The sequence below is a fragment of the Patiria miniata genome, unplaced genomic scaffold, assembly GCF_015706575.1.
Source record: "Patiria miniata isolate m_02_andy unplaced genomic scaffold, ASM1570657v1 HiC_scaffold_1, whole genome shotgun sequence".
In the NCBI taxonomy this organism is placed as follows: Eukaryota; Metazoa; Echinodermata; class Asteroidea; order Valvatida; family Asterinidae; genus Patiria; species Patiria miniata.
In genome coordinates, this window is record NW_024037047.1 from 16,127,448 (window position 1) to 16,146,710 (window position 19,263).

Sequence of the window (19,263 nt, forward strand, 5' to 3'; positions counted from 1 at the left end):
AGCGTTTTTTGGCCCTACATGTATCTCAATTTCAACCTATGCCCAGAAGCGTCTGCTTTTGACAGAACAGGTCACATTTTGTGGTTGCATACCGGTAGGTATGGGTTCATCAGTGAGTAAACACACTGTAACACCATATACTACGGTTACTCATGAGTTAATCTGGCTTCTTTTGCTACCAGGAGCCGCCCAAGTCCAAGAAGGTTCAACATTCCAATTCCAAGAACGCCGTCTTGTTTGAAGCCATCAATCTGATCATTCATCATGACAGTGAGCCTAACCTGCTAGTCAGAGCCTGCAATCAACTGGGACAATTCCTGCAACATAGGGAGACTAATCTCAGGTAAATGAAGTCTGGATCCCAGACTGGGTTTAGAATGTATTCCCCAAAGGTAAAGGGCACTATCAACAAGGTGAATCAAATCAAGCTTGGGAACTTTGGCAGTGCTACCCAGACAATTCGGAGCATATCTTATGCATACTATATTCAAGCTAATGCACCCATGTGATGTCCGCGAATCACCTGCGAAGCCTCGTCCAAACTATTCAGAGACCAAAGTTAAAGGGAAAATACAACATTTGCAAACATCAAAAAATAAAACTACCAAATCATTTTGAAATACCTTGCTGGACTGTTAGTGAATGACAGTGTAAAGCATCCTGTAAAATCATGGCACCTGGTATACTGTCATTTTCAAGAAAAGTGGTATGTTTGTATCAATTTCCAACGCTGATCGGCCGATCAGCGTTGGAAAAAACTGGCTTTTTTCAAATACTGGCCCCAGTTGACCATCGCACTTGTTTGCAATCGATTACACACCTATATGAACGGGTACAAGCCAGCTAGACTGGTTCCCTGACCTTTCAATTCCCCAATATATGTAAACTGCTCTGTTTCTTCTTAAATGGAGTCAGGGAACCAGACTACAGGAAAATGATTGTTTTTCTTGGTTTTTATAGCATTTTCGAACCCAAAACCTCAAAAAAGTCAGTGTAACTATATTTGCTATATATTTCCAACCCCCCAATTCCATCCATTTCTGAAAATTACAGCAAAAGCAAATGATGTATATTCCCTTTAATAAGGAAATATTTCAGATATTGCCCTGGTAGTTAGTCAGTATTCAAGTTAAATAGCGCTTTGTGAGTAGGCGTGCAAGATCATGAAATAGTGACCATCATTTTCTGTAACACATTTTTTTGCCTGGTACGTCTTGTACAGAAAGTAATTGGGTACGCACTTGGTACTTATTGGTTCTTCTCCTAAATACTCTGCATGGGAGTTTTAACAGGAGGCCAGAAACACCGAGGCAAACCCGTATTCTTAGCGATAAGTGTCATTGGGTTCTTTTACTTGCATTGCATTACACAACATACGCGACCTACGGCTTAACGTCCCATCCTAAGGACGAAGCAATAATGGTTAAGTGCCTTTCTTCAGGGCACAAGTGTCCAGACCCAGGCTCAAATCCACATTCTGCTGCCTCTGAAACACCAGAGCATGAGTCCGGTGCGGTGCTCTTAACCGCTAGGCCATGGCACGTCCATAACTGGGGGTCCACTTTTGTGTTACATCAGATGTAAGAGTTTGTAAAATCAGGACACCTTTAAAGGGAATGTACATCATTGGCTTTTGCTGTAATTTTCAGAAATGAACTATTTGAGGGGTTAGTATAATAGATCAAATATTGTTACACTGACATTTTTGAAGTTTTGTGTTCGAAAAGGTTGGAAAAACCAAGAAAAACAAAAAATGTTAAAGAAGTCTGGTTCCCTGACTCCACAAAAGAAAAAATGGATCAATTTATATGGATCAGTTTAGCTGGCCTGCACCCGTTCATGAACATGTAACCAATAGCAAACAAAATTTGGACTGAAAAATTGTAAATTTGGAATTTTGGAGCAGTAGTTGAAAAATAGTTAGGTTTTTCCAACGGTTGTCGGCTGACCACCGTTGGAAATGTATACAAAAATACCATTTTCTTGAAAATGACTTCACACCAGGTGCCATAATTTTACAAGATGCTTGAAACTGTCATTTACCAACATCCTAGTAAGGTATTTCGTAAAAACTTGGTAGTTTTATTTTTCGATGTTTGCAAATGTTGTATATTCCCTTTAACGGCTTCTGTCTCCAAGAGTGATTATGTAAAAGCATAGTACCTGCCAAAAATATAGTTTGAGTACGTTGACACAAATCTAGGAAACCCTAGAGGGGCAGTTCAACGCCGAAAGGACCGCCCATCTCCCGTGCATCGTAATTACATCTGAGACAGAGTAGTGTCATTCCTTGTTAAGAGAGTCAAAACTTTTCAGATTTTAATCGGGAATCCGACTTTTTCAAATTTATTTCAAAATTCCGATTTTTTTTTTCTGACGATCTTTTGCCTGCAAAATCTGAGTTTTAAAATTAAATTTCAACACATTTGATGAAAATTGTGCAGTGAAATCTGTATTGCAAGCGCATTGTAATATGTTCTACCAGTCGTCAGCGCACAGATTGTATGGTTAGGTGCACATTAGCAAGCCATGATGGGAGAAGTTTACGGCTGGCATAAGTTTAAAGGGACACTAGGTCCTGGAACAGCCCAATTGGGCTACAAAACGCGCTTTGAACGAGATGATGATAATCGGAAATAACTTTTAAAAGTAGGATATAAACATCCACACAACTATCCTTTCAAAACTGGGCGTTTTTGTGTTATTCCTGTATTATACGTGCGAGAACGAATTTCGGGGTCCACTTTTGCGACCCCATAAATTTGAGCTGTTTGGATGCTAGTTGTGATTTCATTCGTACGCGTAAAGTGTTCGCCTTTTGCGGACGTTGAAGAAACCACAATTTTTTGCATTGGTGATTGGTCACCGCGCGCTGTTCCCGAGACACACAACGTGTATAGCGTACATGAGAACGACACGAAAAACGTATTCTTACTCCGTTATGTCCGATGTAAACAAGCGTGTTTTTTTTTGTCTTTTCTTGGGAACAGTAAGACATGAGGTTGGTTTCCTTTCAACCAGATGTTTGAAATAGGCTAAGTAAACAATCCAAAACATAACATTTTCAGGGATTTCAGGACCTAGTGCCCCTTGAAGCATTAACCTGTGACATGTCTGAAACTACGTACAGAGGTTCATGTTGCAGGTTCATGTTGCAGTTTCATGTTGCACGTTGCATGAGTTCGATTGCACTGTTATCCAAAAGGTTGCATACTTTTCAGAGGTTTCAGATTTAGTTGTGCAAAATGCAATGTGAAGAGAGCATAAAAGACAAAGTACCCGATAGATTGACGGTTGTTGGAAGAAAAAAACGATCGTGCCGATTTTGTTTCCACGTACGTTAGTGTTTAAACCTTGACTGAATGGTGCACTTGTCTTGGACCGTGCATAGAATGTTTCCTGGACTTTCTCGAGTAAGAAAAGGAGTGAACTTGATTATTGATGAGTCACTCTGACCTTAGATCTTACTTCAAAGCACTGAACATTCTTCACATCGTCCATTTTGTTTGGATCTAAAATAAAATGGGAGTCGGTGTCCGGAAATTGGGCACTAAGTTTATTGTACATGTAGGCCTACATATCATGCGTGCAGCCAAGATTTCGGACATGGATTTTTGTTCGGCGTATTTTCTGCTTTTTTCCCCTTAGGCACGTTTCATCTCTGGTTAACATGTTTCTGGGAGCTTGTTGGAGACAAGAGGTCCTCTCTTAGCTCTTACACAAAAATTCAGATATGTACGGAGCTATTGGGCTACGAAGTTTTGTACAAGATTCACATCATCGTACATGTACTTTATCATTCCTCACCCCAGGTATCTTGCCCTGGAGAGCATGTGCCTGTTGGCATCCTCTGAATTCTCCAGAGAAGCTGTCAAGAAACACCAGGAGACGGTCGTTACAGCATTAAAGGTAAGGGCCCGTGACCATTCAGCCCTGGTATGAAAAGGGCCCCCCGGTAAGCTTGTCCCCTCCCAAGAAGTCCTCTCGTACCGTCCCAGCTACCGGCCCAGGAGCTGGTCCGGTTGCTAATCAGGAACTCCTCTATCCTGGGGCCTATTGTTTGCAAGTATTGACACATGTAATATATCCCAGAAGAAACCTGCTTGTGGTTTTCATCTCTCAGTGCGAAACAATAGAACACTTTCGATGGCACAGATCAAAACCCCTGCCATGCGGTTTCGCGCACAATGGGACCGTCAATTGCCAAGGCGTTATGGAAGGATTTTATCTTTAATCCGGTAAGTCTGCTATTGTTCTGCTCTGGAGTTCTCTGAAGGGCAATACGTTGATGCGCCTGACTGACTTCAAAACTTCTGGTCAGACAGGACCATGTACCGGACAAGACTGGGCTGAAGACCGGACTGGCTCTGGACCGGACGAGGTACCAGGGGCCCTTTTCATACCAGGGGTGAATGGTCACTGTCCCTAAACTTGAAGGCTTCTTTTCCACTCCTTTCTTTTCCTCTATGGTTGTGTGTCCAATTTGGCTGTGCTGGTCCCCGAGGGCCAGCCTAACGTCATCTTTAACTTTTGCTTTCTGCTGGGTCGGTACCAGCTCAACAATGATTTCGCTCGTACATCCTGCCCTGCAAACAGGATGCTGAGAAGGGCTGATGAATTTAAGCTCTGATTGGACAGATTTTGCGTGACCTGTGACCTGCAAGTCATCACGACCACGACCCTGCAAGGTTTTAAACGGCCGTTAAGATCAAGTCACTATTCATAAATGCTTATTTTTCATTGAAAAGCATAATAATGTAGCAAATCTGTAAAACTTATCTATTTTGTAAATTTTCAATTCCCGTCACTTGCTCAGGCTCCGTTTTGAAGGGTCGCATTGCATATTATGCGACGCTCAAATTTGTCCACATGGTCCGCAATAAAAAAGAATTCACTTCCGGTATAGAATGTGTGCATTTCTATGGGAAAGTTTTAGGATAGCATTTGCGCGCATTGGCTAAGCACAGTCTTAAACAGCTGCAGCCAGATGCTTTATACAAGGGTCATGATAAGTTACCCAGAATGCCATCCCCACTTCCTTCACAAGATTCTGTGAAGCTCATCAGCCCTTCCCAGCGCCCTGTTTGCAGGGCGGGGGTACGAGCGAACACAATGCTTGCCTATTCATGTATGTGATGTAGCATCCTACACCACATGTGCATTAGTCTGGTGCCGCTTTGTTCATGTACTTTCATGATACATGTGATGGCAGGGCAGGAAAAAGAAGCATCACAGACGAGAAACTGGTGTATTTTTTTACTTGGCCAAATTGATTGGTTTATCTTTATTCTAAAGACATTTTTTTTCATCCCGTATTTAGACGGAGCGTGATGTGAGTGTCCGCCAGCGAGCCGTGGACCTCCTGTACGCCATGTGTGATCGGACGAACACAGAGGAGGTTGTAGGAGAAATGCTGGACTATCTGGAGAAAGCTGATTATTCCATAAGGGAAGAAATGGTACGCACGTACAATTGAAAATCAAAAGCAGGTGGACATTCACGATTTGCATGTTGCGTTTTCGTGAATGGCATTTTAGGCAACAAAAGAGGATATTCAATTGCTAGGGAGTTTTGGCGTGAATCATGATTTCTTGCAATTAGGTTCTCCGAGAGATGTGTTGATTTGCAACATGCGAAATGCAAATCCAGTTTTATCTTTCGGCAAACTCGAACTCTCGAATCCTGATTGGTCCATCCATAGCAACAACAGTGTGATATTTAACAATTGTTGACTGCTGTGATGTGGGATATGACGTTTTTTTACACCCGAGGGGCGCATATTCGCCTCGGGTGCTGTGCGCCCCGAGGGTGTTAGAAATGTCATATCCCACATCACAGCAGTCAACAATTGTTTTGTTATACCTCTGTCTTGGATTCTTTGGATTTTGATGTAAAAATCACGAAAAAAACAACGGCGGTAAATACAGGAATCATGAGAATCGAACGTCAACTCACATGCATGTCACTGTTGCTGTAACCTTAAAGGGAATGTACATCATTGGCTTTTGCTGTAATTTTCAGAAATGAACCATTTGAGGGGTTAGTATAATAGATCAAATATTGTTATACTGACATGTTTGAAGTTTTGTGTTCGAAAATGCTTGAAAAACCAAGAAAAACACAACTGTTTATGTCGTCTGGTTCCCTGACTCCACTAAAGATAAAATGGATCAATTATAGATGTCGTAAAATTGTAAGATAAGGGAACCAGTCTAGCTGGCCTGCACCCGTTCATGAACATGTAACCAATAGCAAACAAAATTTGGACTGAAAAAAAAATTGTAAATTTGGAGCAGTAGTTGAAAAATTGTTAGGTTTTTCCAACGGTGGTCAGCCGACAACTGTTGGAAATGTAAACAAAAATACCATTTTCTTGAAAATGACTTCACACCAGGTGCCATAATTTTACAGGATGCTTTAGACTGTCATTTACCAACATCCTAGTAAGGTATTTCGTAAAAACTTGGTAATGTTATTTTTCGATGTTTGCAAATGTTGTATATTCCCTTTAAACTGATGAGCCTTATAGGTTGACACGACTTCTTGACCTTTGACATTTGACCTCTTGATTCATCTGCTGTGTAGGTGCTGAAGGTAGCCATCTTGGCGGAGAAGTTTGCAGTGGACTACACGTGGTACGTTGACACGATACTGAACCTGATCCGCATAGCCGGAGACTTTGTAAGCGAGGAGGTAAGCACATGAAAACAATCTGTTAAGCGTCAAAATGGAGTTTGTGTGATTTCATAGAAATGGTGCTAATTATATGGAGCTTGTAAGCGCAGAAATTATGTAAAGCTGCCCCAATGTCGACCTTGTGACGACACAGATCAGTCGGCGACTGACTTTTCAGGATCAAGCTGTGCCTGAGTTACGACCGTCGGGAACATTTCAGTCGCCGATTATTTTGCGACCCGAGTGTAACTGCGATGATATTAAGACGATCGGAAGTAGTCGGCGCTCAACAAAATCAACAGTCGCAAGAGTAGAGACATTTCAACTTCTACGACGACATCGTGCGCGCATATAGATCGCCCTTTTTTCATTGTGTAGCCAATCAGCACACTGCACCAGCGCGCCACATTCTGTGCAACATCACGCAGTACGCACCACGCGCGTCAATCACCATATTAGGAAATTATTTACTACTACTCAAGAGAGGATATTCCATACCATAGCTAAAGGGGTATTTAGATAAAAATGTTGGAAATGTATCATTTTGACTTGTGTTGACTTTTTGACTCAAAGATATTTGTGAATGGGAATACAAGTACATTTAAGACAGTATCAGGGAAATGGGCGCTGATAATGGCTCGAGCCGAACCGACCAATCATAATTATTCCCTTATTGTTAAATTCGTCAATTCAGTGCGCGACATCGCGTAGCTGCAATCGACCCAGTGAGAGCGTGTCTTGGACGCTGAATTCAGGTCCAATTCAAACATGATTCAGCAACTTTTGATTTGAAATTGAGATCATAGAATGCTGTTTTTCTCAGAATATACAGCTGAAGCTGAGCTGAAACTTCATCAGGTTAGTTGTTCAGTATCCTTCATTAGATTTTGAACACGTTTGTTGCTTCAAACGAACAAAATGCACAAATTACAAATGATGGACTATACCTTTAAAGTGTAGATGGGATTTGCTTAACAAAAAACAGGTTACCAGCCAAAATGTGCTTTGTATTGCTGTTAACTGACTGTTGATATCTGTTAAATTGTACCTTGTGCTTGCTTTCAGGTTTGGTATCGTGTGATCCAGATTGTGATCAATAGAGAGGACGTGCAGGGATATGCAGCTAAGATGGTGTTTGAGGTAGGTCCAAATTAGTAACACTACCCTCCTATCTGCAAGTCAAAAACAACTTGTGCGTTCAAGACTCCATAAACTCTGAACGGGGGCCATTTCGTTCAAAAGTTCATTCGTGCATTCACACGTGCTGTGTACAGTATCTGTGCTAGCCTCGGCCCAAGACATCAGTCATCAAAAGCGATAGTTGCATTGTTGTGTAGCGCCTTACATAATTGATTTTTTACTTTCTCACACTACACGCACTAACGTCTTGGTCATTTCGTAGCAATGGGGGCGTGGCCATTTTATGTAAATAGGACCGTCTGTATCAATTTGAACCAATTCCCATTTGCCGCAGTAGTCGCGCCCTCGCGCGGGGGGTATCACTGCGTTGAATAAGTAACTATGATGCTTGATCACCGCACGTATAGTGCAAATAAAAAAAAGATTCTGACTATTCCTGATGAATCTTAGGTCAGGCAGCCTCCGTGGCTAAAAATATACATGACGACATTGATGGCCCTTTTTCAAAGCTCAGCTTCGTTTCCGATTTCGCTTTATCACTTTTAGCTTTTAATGTTCTGATCAAATTTTTAAGTAAATCACTTGCTTCGTAATATCATACAGTTATGATAATACAGTTTGATGTTTCTGTACCGGATAACATTGACTAATGTTGATCTGGAATCTACAAAACTAGGCACCCAAATAGCACTGTTAGCAGGCGGAGCCGAATGAAGACCAAGTTTTGGAAAATCTCAGTAACGGTCGTCAAATTCAAAATTGTACATGACGCAGCAAAAAGTTCGCCCATACGATCCGAGTATATTTGATGCACAAAATCGTCAGTGAATTTCAAGTTTTCTAAATGAAAGCAATGAATATTAATTATCAACTCATTTAAAAAAAATTTAGTAAGCAATGAGCAGTTAATTAAACCTATATTATTTTCGGAAATACTCGGGCGCTATCTGATTGTCGACGAAACGAATTCGGCAAACTTCGGAAATTTTCGGAAAAAGGAGGAATTCCCTTCCGTTTTAGTCACGTGACGTAAATTGTAATACAATGTATTACCGGAGGCTACCGGACCTAAGATTCATCAGCAATAGTCAGAATCTTTTGGTCTGGGAACCAGACTAGCAAATAATTACAACCATCTGGTGAGCCATTGAACCATTTCTCGATTGCTGATTGGTTCCCAACATTCCCTGGGAAAGCGATGATGCTTGATCACCGCACGTTTAGCCCGTATGTTTACAACTGTTGGGTGTGCCATTGAACCATTTCTCAATGCCGATTGGTTCCCTTAGAAAGCCTACAGAAAGCCTTCCCTAAGAAAGCCTAATAAAGAAAAAGTTAAACCACTGATACGAAATGGCTAAGACGTTAGTGCGAGTATGCCCGCTGGTCTAATTTTTGTGCCATTAGAGCACCACTCTGCATGATCCACTATCGATCTCTAGTGTCTTGGGCCAAGACTCTATCTGTGCTTGCTTTGAGCTTGCCGATAAAATAGGAAAAACTATCGTAGTTTGTAACATTTGCAGTTTTGGTTGTCATCATGTGGTCTAGATCAGAGCTAGACCATCACAGATCTTTTCGCAAGTAACGGGCAGAGTTGTAATGACTCGAGTCAATGACTCGACTCGAGTCCGACTCGAGTCACATTTTTTGGTGACTCGACTCGAGTCCCTAAGGGCAAATGACTCGACTCGACTCGAGTCACTGCGAGCAAATGACTCGACTCGACTCGAGTCCCTCATCAGAATGACTCGACTTGACTCGAGCAAGGCTAATAAGACTCGAGTCACAAAAATAAAAGCAAAACTTTCCGAAAAATATTTGCAACGACTTACGCCGGTGTCGGTTTTTGTTCACGTCACGTTAGAATGTTCGCGAATAATGTTAACATATACATACGTGGTCGATAAGTGTCCCATTAGTTGAATGACAATCAGCTGGCACCCCCTTTTTATTTTCATTAGGAGTCAAATGTGGTGTCACTCACCACATGTAGTACATTGTAGCCTGAATGTAAAAGCCCCTGGTAACATTAAAAAAGCCAAAAATGACTTTCTCTGTGTATTTATTGTATAGTGTTCAAATATTTGTGACTCGAATTGACTCGAGCTAAATACTTGACTCGACTCGACTCGACTACACTCTGTGACTCGACTCGACTCGACTCGACCTTCTTCACCTAATGACGCGACTCGACTCGAGTCACTTCTTTGAAATGACTCGACTCGACTCGAGTCACTTCTTTGAAATGACTCGACTCGACTCGAGTCACTTCTTTGAAATGACTCGACTCGACTCGAGTCACAAAAATCAGTGACTCGTTACAACTCTGGTAACGGGATAAACAGGTAGCAAATAAATGCTTTTGTTAGAGTTTATTTGAAGAACTTGACTTGTGATGGACTTGTGAGAGACTTGAAAACAACGCATATCAGAAATAGTCAGAGTCCCCAACTTGCATTTGTGTTGTTATTTTGTGTCTTGTTCCCAGGCTCTTCAAGCCCCAGCCTGTCATGAGAACATGGTGAAAGTTGGAGGTTACATCCTGGGGGAGTTCGGTAATCTTATCGCTGGGGACCCGAGGTCAAGGTAAGGACAAAATGTCTGGACAAGAACCTCCCTTTTAACCTAACCGCCCTGAATCCTTCAAAATCCTCTTTGCCAAAGTGGAGGAATTTGGAGGATTGAGGTTACACGGCAAAAGTGCGTTACTGATTTCGTAGGATGCACTTTGTCAAGGTCTTGGGCTGGACCTTGTGTTGTTTTTGCTCAGCCATGCATAAATATAGGCCTGGATTACGCTTGACATCCTCCGTACTGCTCCAGAATGTCACTGGCCTAGTCTCAACATATTGACAGTCACTGCCGCAGGATTTTGCAGGATTTAGGCGGTGGCCACCCCTCCACGGACCATTCAAGAAATACTGGAGGAACTTGCAGGATTGAGGCTATATGCCATTTTTCCATGAAGCTAATTGGAAGATTTTTTTTCAGGATTGAGGCTACATCCTAGCAAAAAGGCCTAGAGAGTTAGGGTTAATGGACAAGGACAATTTATGTTGATCCAACATTTAACCTTCTAAGAACAGTATGGAAGTTGACCCTAACCCCACCCCCTACAAACAAAATGATCACCTACACTAGGAAATCAGACCACATCACACCAGTGTTAGCCAACTTGCACTGGCTCCCTATCCAACAACGAGTCAAATATAAACTGCCTCATCATCTTCAAGACCTTACAAGGTGACGCTCCAGCATACTTAAGCGATCTTGTCCAGCTCTATGTCCCGGGGCATCGGGGCTTACGATCCTCACAACAAAAACTCCTTAAGGAAAGCATGGCTAATCATCGATGGGGGGAGAGAAGCTTTCAAACTGCTGCACCAAGACTTTGGAATTCCCTACCTGAAACTGTTAGACTTTCAAACTCACTTGGCACATTCAAGAACAGTTTAAAATCCTACCTGCATAGGGAAGCATTTGGTTGACTTTGGTTTCTACCTGTTTGCTTGACGTTGCCGTCTTGTTAGCGTGACGATGCATCTTGACAGGTGGAGGGTCGAGTCAACCAGGTGCTTCTTTATTCTTATTGTTTTCTGGTTGTTGTGCAGTGCAGCGCCATGAGCGCCGCAAGCGGCAGATACCGGCGCTATATAAATTTTCATTATTATTATTATTAAAATATAATATAAAACAGCAGGTTCTTGCTATGCGTATTTTGATTTGTATTTCTCATTCATTCAGCCCTCAGGTGCAGTTCAACCTCCTTCATTCCAAGTTCCATCTTTGCTCCCCCCCTACAAGAGGCCTTCTCCTCTCAACTTACGTCAAGTTCATCAATTTGTTCCCGGAGATCAAACAGATAATACAGGATGTGAGTTTGCGTATTATTGTTTTTTTTATGTTTTAAAGGGAATATACATCATTTGCTTTTGCTGTAATTTTCAGAAATGGATGGAATTGGGGGGGTTGGAAATATATAGCAAATATAGTTACACTGACTTTTTTGACGTTTTGGGTTTGAAAATGCTATAAAAACCAAGAAAAACGATCATTTTCCTGTAGTCTGGTTCCTTGACTCCATATAAGAAGAAACAGAGCAGTTTACATACATTGGGGAATTGTAAGGTCAGGGAACCAGCCTAGCTGGCTCGTACCCATTCATAGGTGTGTAATCGATTGCAAACAAGTGCAATGGTCAATTGGGGCCAGTATTTGAAAAAAAAGCCAGTTATTTCCAACGCTGATCAGCCGATCAGCGTTGGAAATTGATACAAAAATACCACTTTTCTTGAAAATGATAGTATACCAGGTGCCATGATTTTACAGGATGCTTTATACTGTCATTCACTAACAGTCCAGCAAGGTATTTCAAAATGATTTGGTAGTTTTATTTTTTGATGTTTGCAAATGTTCCATTTTCCCTTTAAGCGAGTGTGACATACGTAACTAGAAAGCACTCAGAGAGCGCAAACCTCAGCCAAGGCTGAACAATTCCCCGCCATATTGCCAGTACACCTAAAAGAAATACTCGCATAAATGGTGAAGAATCCTTTAAAAAAATCCTGGATCCAGACCCAGATCCGGATCACTTCCAAATTCTAATCGATTTGTACTTGTACCAAGGACCACCCCTAAAACAATTTTCATGAAAATCCGTCCATACCTTTTTGAGTTAACTTGTTAATAGACAAACCAACCAACCAACCAACCAACCAACCAACAAACAAACAAACAAACAAAACCAATAACCTCCTGGACGGAGGTAATAAATGTGAAGTTGAACAAACAAATTAATTGGAGTGGAATTTATTCTTCAACCTGGGAATACCGTACTGTGCTCTACCAACTGAGCTATCCAGGCCAAGTTCGGGCAAGGACCATTAGTCGACTAGTGGTTGATTTGTGACGTACCTTACGCCTGCGCACTAATAGCAAAGTGCGAACGTCTCTAGTCGAACGCTGGTCAAAATGTCATTGCAAAACGTCTGGATCCTGGCTCCCTGCTGTACGTTATGAACGCGCGCGGCTATGGTTACCAGCGAAGCAACCAACCCCAGTAGGTTGGTTCCAAATAGTCGACTAGCGTAGTTAACCATCGTCGACTAGACAGAGTTCGGGCAAGCGTTAGTCGACCAATGGTTAACTATAGTCCTTGCGCGAACTTGCCCCCAGCTGTATGTTGGCGGTTCCCAATTTGTCATCGTCTTTGTTCAAGGGGTGCTAGTCAGAAGCCATAAACCCGTATGCCATGTAGCCAGGGATCACACCAAAGTCACAAAGCTAGCAACATTAGCAATGCTGCAAACCTGGGAAATAGCAAATGGGATCACACGGAGAGGAAACGGCTTTTTGTTACACATCATCAAATAAATAACAAAGGAAAACTAACTAGAAATGTGCAGGTGGCGCAGTGCGTAAAGCGCTCCCCTCTCACCACTGTGGTTTGGGTTCGATTCCCAACTCGGGTCATAAGTGAGTAGAGTTCGTAGTTTCTCTCCTGTGCCACAAGGGTTTTTTTTCCGGGTTCTTTGGTTTATCTCCCTCCTTAACCAGTTCACGCCGGGAATAGTTTGACAAGAACGGAACGAGGCGAAGGATTACTTTTCACTCGACCTCAAGCCAGGCGGGTTGAAGCCATCACCCTCGGGCAGCACACTCATATTTCCAGCCTTGCTCGCTGCGAGCGGGTCGTTGACGGATATTTCCGGCCTCGCTCCCTGCGTGTTTATCTGTCATCCGTTCCGAATACCGCAAAACCTTTGCGTTTATAAACATAATCCATCGCGAACTGGTTAAAAATCAACACTTTTGATCTCTGGCTGCCCCCGTTGTTAGACATGGGTCATATGGCAGCTGCCTAAAGCGCCTTTACATGCCAGCGGCTTGACCACGTTGTAGCTGCGTCCTTAGCAATTCAGCTTCTGCTGTGGGTAATGGCGATTAGCCCCCCAAATTGTATTTGTTGTTTATTTATTTCCTTTCAGGTTCTGAAGAGTGATAATCAACTGCGGAATGCTGACGCTGAGCTGCAGCAGCGAGCTGTGGAGTATCTAAGTCTCAGCGTCAGAACCTCCTCTGATGTCCTGGTAAGAAAGGGGCGGAGCCGAAGCACAAAAGAGAGGGGGGACAATTTCATGTCATGTGCTGATCCTGTACTTCTAGGCATATTACAAACGTGTGCTTGGTTCTGAATATTTAAAGAGGTTGTGGAATGCTCGAAGACATTTCCGTCATTTTTCGGGTATATGTAGCCTAAGGTGTGATGAAATATAAACGACTATTGTTTCTGTCATAAAATGAGTACAAAAGGTACTTTTGAGAGCTGTTTTTCAAGTCCTGTCATGCCTGTTTCGACCCGAACTTGCAATTTGTGTGAAAGTCGTCGTTGCGGGCAGCAAACAAAACACAGTAAATTGTGACGTAATAAACAGGACTCCCGATGCAGAGTAGCATAAACGAGTCCTGTTTATTACGTCACAATTTACTGTGTTTTGTTTGCTGCCCGCAACGACGACTTTTACACAAATTGCACGTTCGGGTCGAAACAGGACCTGAAAAATAGCTCTCAAAAGTACCCTTTGTGCTCATTTCATGACAGAAACAATAGTCGTTTTTATTTCATCACACCTTAGGCTACATATACCAAAAAAATGACGGAAATGTCTTCGAGCATTCCACAACCTCTTTAAGGAATCAATAGAAGGACTGAAATTCAACCCTGTGTCTGGTACAAATAGTAATGCTTGGTGTTTTTTCAACTTGAATGCAAATAGGGTAATCATGGTGTAACCCAAATTTGGATCAAGCAAAACTCAATATTCCTATTAAAAAACCTGTGCATATCACTGTTTTAAGATGTGCGCATTTTCCTGCTGCAAACACGTGGGATAACGGCTGAAATGTTACAACAGCGTACTCGTTGCAGCTTGACTGTTTGTCAAGTTTGCATGAAGATAAATCCTTTCACATCCTTGGAACATGGAAAATGTAGTGCATCTGTGCCCCATATGCCACTCAGCCTTCGGCCTCGTGGTATATGGGGTACAGACGCACTACGTTATTCCGTGTTCCAATCGCGCTCATAGAATAACTAACATTATCGTTAATACTCGATCCTGATTGATCGATCAATGTCAACAAACCATGCTACATTATCCCATATACCACGGTCCACATCGCACTACGCGTATCGCGCTATTCCAAGATGCTCGCACCATTTATGCTGCACGCGTAGATAACCGCTAAAAAGTTTGTGTACTGCGCGCTTGTTCAAACTTTACTAAGCACCAAGTTTGATTGACGATAAATTCGTTATCCAACTCACGCCTGTACATTACATTATTCCTTGTTCCAATATCGCTCATGGGATAGCTAATAATATCTCTCCCTTTCTTTGTGTAACCAAGGCGACCGTGCTGGAAGAAATGCCACCGTTCCCCGAGCGAGAGTCCTCCCTCCTTGCCAAGCTGAAGAAGAAGAAACCATCGGCCGTGGTGGAAGAGAAGAAACCCAACAAACCCATCACGGTGGAGGTCAATAATACAGCTGGGGAGAGCAGCACTGATGTAAGTATCACTCCCAGTGAAATATATACCTATTGACTGGCACCGAGGTCAATAGTGCACAGCTATGCACCTTGAGGAACTGTGAGTGACCATAAGATGATTCTATGGCATGTGGCCAGAGGCTGAGGGAAATAGGGCCCTCAGCAGCACTGATGTAAGAAATCACTCCCAGTGAAATATATACCTATTGACCGGCACCGAGGTCAATAGTGCACAGCTATGCACCTTGAGGAACTGTGAGTGACCACAAGATGATTCTATGGCATGTGGCCAGAGGCTGAGGGAAATAGGGCCCTCAGCAGCACTGATGTAAGAAATCACTCCCAGTGAAATATATACCTATTGACTGGTAATGAGGTCAATAGTGCACATCTATGCACCTTGAGGAACTGTAAGCGACCTTAAGATGGTCCTATTGCATGAAGCCAAAGGCTGAGGGAAATAGGGCCCTTAGCAGAACTGATGTAAGAAATCACTCCCAGTGAAATATGCACCTATTGACTGGCAGTGAGGTCAATAGTGCACATCTATGCACCTTGAGGAACTGTAAGCTACCTTAAGATGGTCCTATTGCATGAGGCCAAAGGCTGAGGGAAATAGGGCTCTCAACAGCACTGATGAGGAATCACTCCCAGTGAAATATGCACCTATTGACTGGCAGTGAGGTCACAAGTAGGCATCTACAATATTTAAAGGTATAGTCCATCATTTGCAGCCATCCGAAAAGTAACTGGCGTAATTATTGTTGAAAAACAAACTTGGTTGAAAGATAGTAAGGGGACTAAACTCCCTGTGAAATTATTCTTTCTGGGAAGCTGTCATTTTGAAGTAATCAACGAAAGAAGGCATTTCCAACGGTGATTCTTAAGAAGCACCGTAGGAAAATTTAAATTAGTAGTTCGTTTTGTTATTCAGCGCAGCGCGCACAAGTATTGGAACGACGCACACGCGCGCGCGGTTGTTATAATTCGTCGGATCAATGCGAGACGTCGCGTATAGCTGCAATTCAAAACAATTCAAAACATGATTCAGTAACTTTGGATTTGAAATTGAGATCTTAGAATGCTGTTTTTCTCGGAATGTACAGCTGAAGCTTAGCTGAAACTTCATCAGGTTAGTTGCTCAGTATCCTTCATTAGATTTTGAACTCTTTTGTTGCTTCAAATGAACAAAATGCACAAATTACAAATGATGGACTGTAGCTTTAACTTGATGGACTGTGAGTGACCATAAGATAGTCATATTGCATGAAGCCAGCGGCTGGTGGAAATGAGGCCCTCTTTTAGTCACTCAAAGGCTTCATATGTATTTTCTGTTACCGTGACTGTGACCATCATTATCATTTTAATCCAATTCAGGCGCCGAGTACAGCTACTCCAGTCCAGCTCCCAATGGTCCAGGCTCCTAACCCTACAGCCGCAGCCCCGTCTACAGACCTCCTAGGTCTAGATGCAGCCCCGGCACAACCAGCGCAGACCTTCAACATGCCCGGTGCCCCGCCAGCTACTAATAACTTTGGAGCTCCACCGGCGGCTGGCCAGAGCACTCTGCTGGATATCTTTGACGCCCAGGCCCCGGCCCCAGCTCAGGCCCCAGCTCAGGCTCCAGCTGTGGCCAACGCCAGTGCCCTCTCCCCGGGCGCTGAGGAGAATTTCTGCAAGTGAGTTTCTTTCACTGTTGTAGTCCAATCCAACACAAGAGCATTCAATGCCGGTCACAAGTAAATCATGCACTGATTGTCACTGGTGAGTCGGGCAGTGCTATCATATAGGATTACCCTGTAACATTCCGTACACACATGCGTGCAAATATTCCAGTGCATAGCTTTTCTAAGAATTGTGTGTCCTCTAGGATCAGCTTTACTAGTGTCTACTTATCTTGTTTATTCGTAGTCTGTTGATACTTTGTAAACATACAACAATAGCTTAATGATACTCCTGTTTGTTTGTTTGTCTGTCATTGTCCTTAGTTCGTACTTGATTGTCCGTCAGTCTGTAAGTGTCCAACGGGTCAGGGAACAAAAGCGATCGCTTCACCCTATCCCCGTGTTGTTATGTGGATTATGTATATATTCTCATTATGTTAATAACGGTGTTGTGTAAAATTACTTTGTATTATATTTTGTATGCTTAAATGTTTCATAACGATTTAATATTTTTAGTGACATAACAACGTTGAAATAAATGTTCAGCAATTGAATTGAATTGAATTGAATTGAATTGAAATCTCTCAGCTCTAAGGCAAGTGTCCGAGGTTAATGAAAGTAAACAATTTGCGTGAAATCTGTCAGTAAATATATTTTGACCGTTAGCGCCAATCCACCATTCTTCATGTTTGTTCTCCTGTTTCTAGATTCATCTGTAAAAACAACGGCGTCCTATTTGAGAATGACCTGCTTCAGATTGGAGTCAAGTCAGAGAGCAAGTCCATGTACTGTCGTCTGGTTCTCTTCTTCGGCAACAAGACCAGCATGCAGTTCTCTGATTTCAGTTCCACGGTCATCACACCCGGAGAACTGGCTTCAAATATCCTTAGCTGCTCGTTCCTTCACGTCTTATTTATTTTATCCCTAGAAATGGCCTTCACCGTAACCCGTAGGCCTTTTTTGTTAGGAATGTCATCAATCCTCCAAAATCCTCCAAAGTTTTGCACTTTGTTCAAATGAAGATACCTACTGCCTCAATCCTTCAAAATCCTCCAACAGCCGTGCTTCTCAAAATGCATTCAGCCTCAATCCTCCAAAATCCTCCTCTTCTTCATACACCATTCAGCCTCAATCCTTCAAAATCCTCCTCTTCCTCTTACACCATTCATCCTCAATCCTCCAAAATCAACCAATACTGATTGTCCATGTGCCCTCAATCCTCAACAATCCTCCAAAATTGCATATTGCATTCAGCCTCAATCCTCCACAATCCTTCAAAATTGTTTGTTGCATTCAGCCTCAATCCTCCAAAATCAACTGATACTGATTGTCCATGTGCCCTCAATCCTCAACAATCCTCCAAAATTGCACATTGCATTCAGCCTCAATCCTCCAAAATCTTCCAAAACCGCCGGGAGGACTTTGTAGGATTGAGCAGGGTTAGGATTCAACACAGTTCCCACTTTTTATTCGCCAAATTCCTGTGCTTTTGAAAGAACCTTTTTCGAAAGAATCACTCAGTTCTTATTGGTTTATATTAAGCAAGATTTGTTCAAGTTGTAACACAAAATTAGCCAGTTTTGTCGTTAGCCAAGTATTCAACAGCGGGTTTTGCCCTTCACTGATGTATGTAATAGACACTGTATGTTCATTGTCTAAGGGTTGCTAGAAAAAATTGCACAAGTTTACTCGGGTGGGACTCGAACCCATTACCTCCTGCTTAGGCCAAAAACAAATAAGTCGGTCTCTGTTCAGTGCGCGCGTCGATCTTTTTTTTTTTTCCAAAATGTTCCGCTGTAGCTCCAACAGCGCCCTCTATTTCCGCCCCTCCTCAATTTTTTTTACCAAAGAGCACCAAGGAATGGGAAATGCACCAAGGCAAATGATCGAAAGCACCAAGGCAAATTATGGAGGACACCAATGTACATGAGGACACCAAAAAAGCAAAATAGTACCCACCTTGTCTGTACAATCCAAGCTTGAAGAAAAAAAAAAAAGCAAAAAAAAAAATACAAGCCGCGTGGCCGCGTCAATTCCGGAACTTTGGTCTGACCAGAGACCGAATATTTTTTTTTTTTGGGCCTTACTAGTGCAGATGTCTTACCACTCGACCTTCGAGCTTGCCGGGCACAGCTGGGCGGTGGTTCACAGTATTTATAAAAATATGTTGTTGAAAGGCGAAACCGATCTCACAAACCACATCTCATCTCCCAAAAGTACATTCCATCCTGT

General features: G+C 42.5%; 1 protein-coding gene across 3 annotated transcripts in view; it reads left to right on the forward strand.

The window, feature by feature from the left end:
- Positions 1-19,263, forward strand: part of LOC119723697 (AP-2 complex subunit alpha-2-like) — a 54,812-nt gene that overhangs the window by 21,029 nt on the left and 14,520 nt on the right. For all 3 annotated transcript variants that reach the window (XM_038194494.1, XM_038194511.1, XM_038194502.1), the window contains exons 9-19: positions 183-343; positions 3,813-3,909; positions 5,321-5,458; positions 6,586-6,693; positions 7,741-7,815; positions 10,307-10,404; positions 11,563-11,692; positions 13,806-13,907; positions 15,228-15,386; positions 16,745-17,046; positions 17,739-17,911. In XM_038194494.1, the coding sequence (XP_038050422.1) occupies positions 183-343; positions 3,813-3,909; positions 5,321-5,458; positions 6,586-6,693; positions 7,741-7,815; positions 10,307-10,404; positions 11,563-11,692; positions 13,806-13,907; positions 15,228-15,386; positions 16,745-17,046; positions 17,739-17,911 (1,543 nt within the window). The remainder of the gene's footprint in view (positions 1-182; positions 344-3,812; positions 3,910-5,320; positions 5,459-6,585; positions 6,694-7,740; positions 7,816-10,306; positions 10,405-11,562; positions 11,693-13,805; positions 13,908-15,227; positions 15,387-16,744; positions 17,047-17,738; positions 17,912-19,263) is intronic.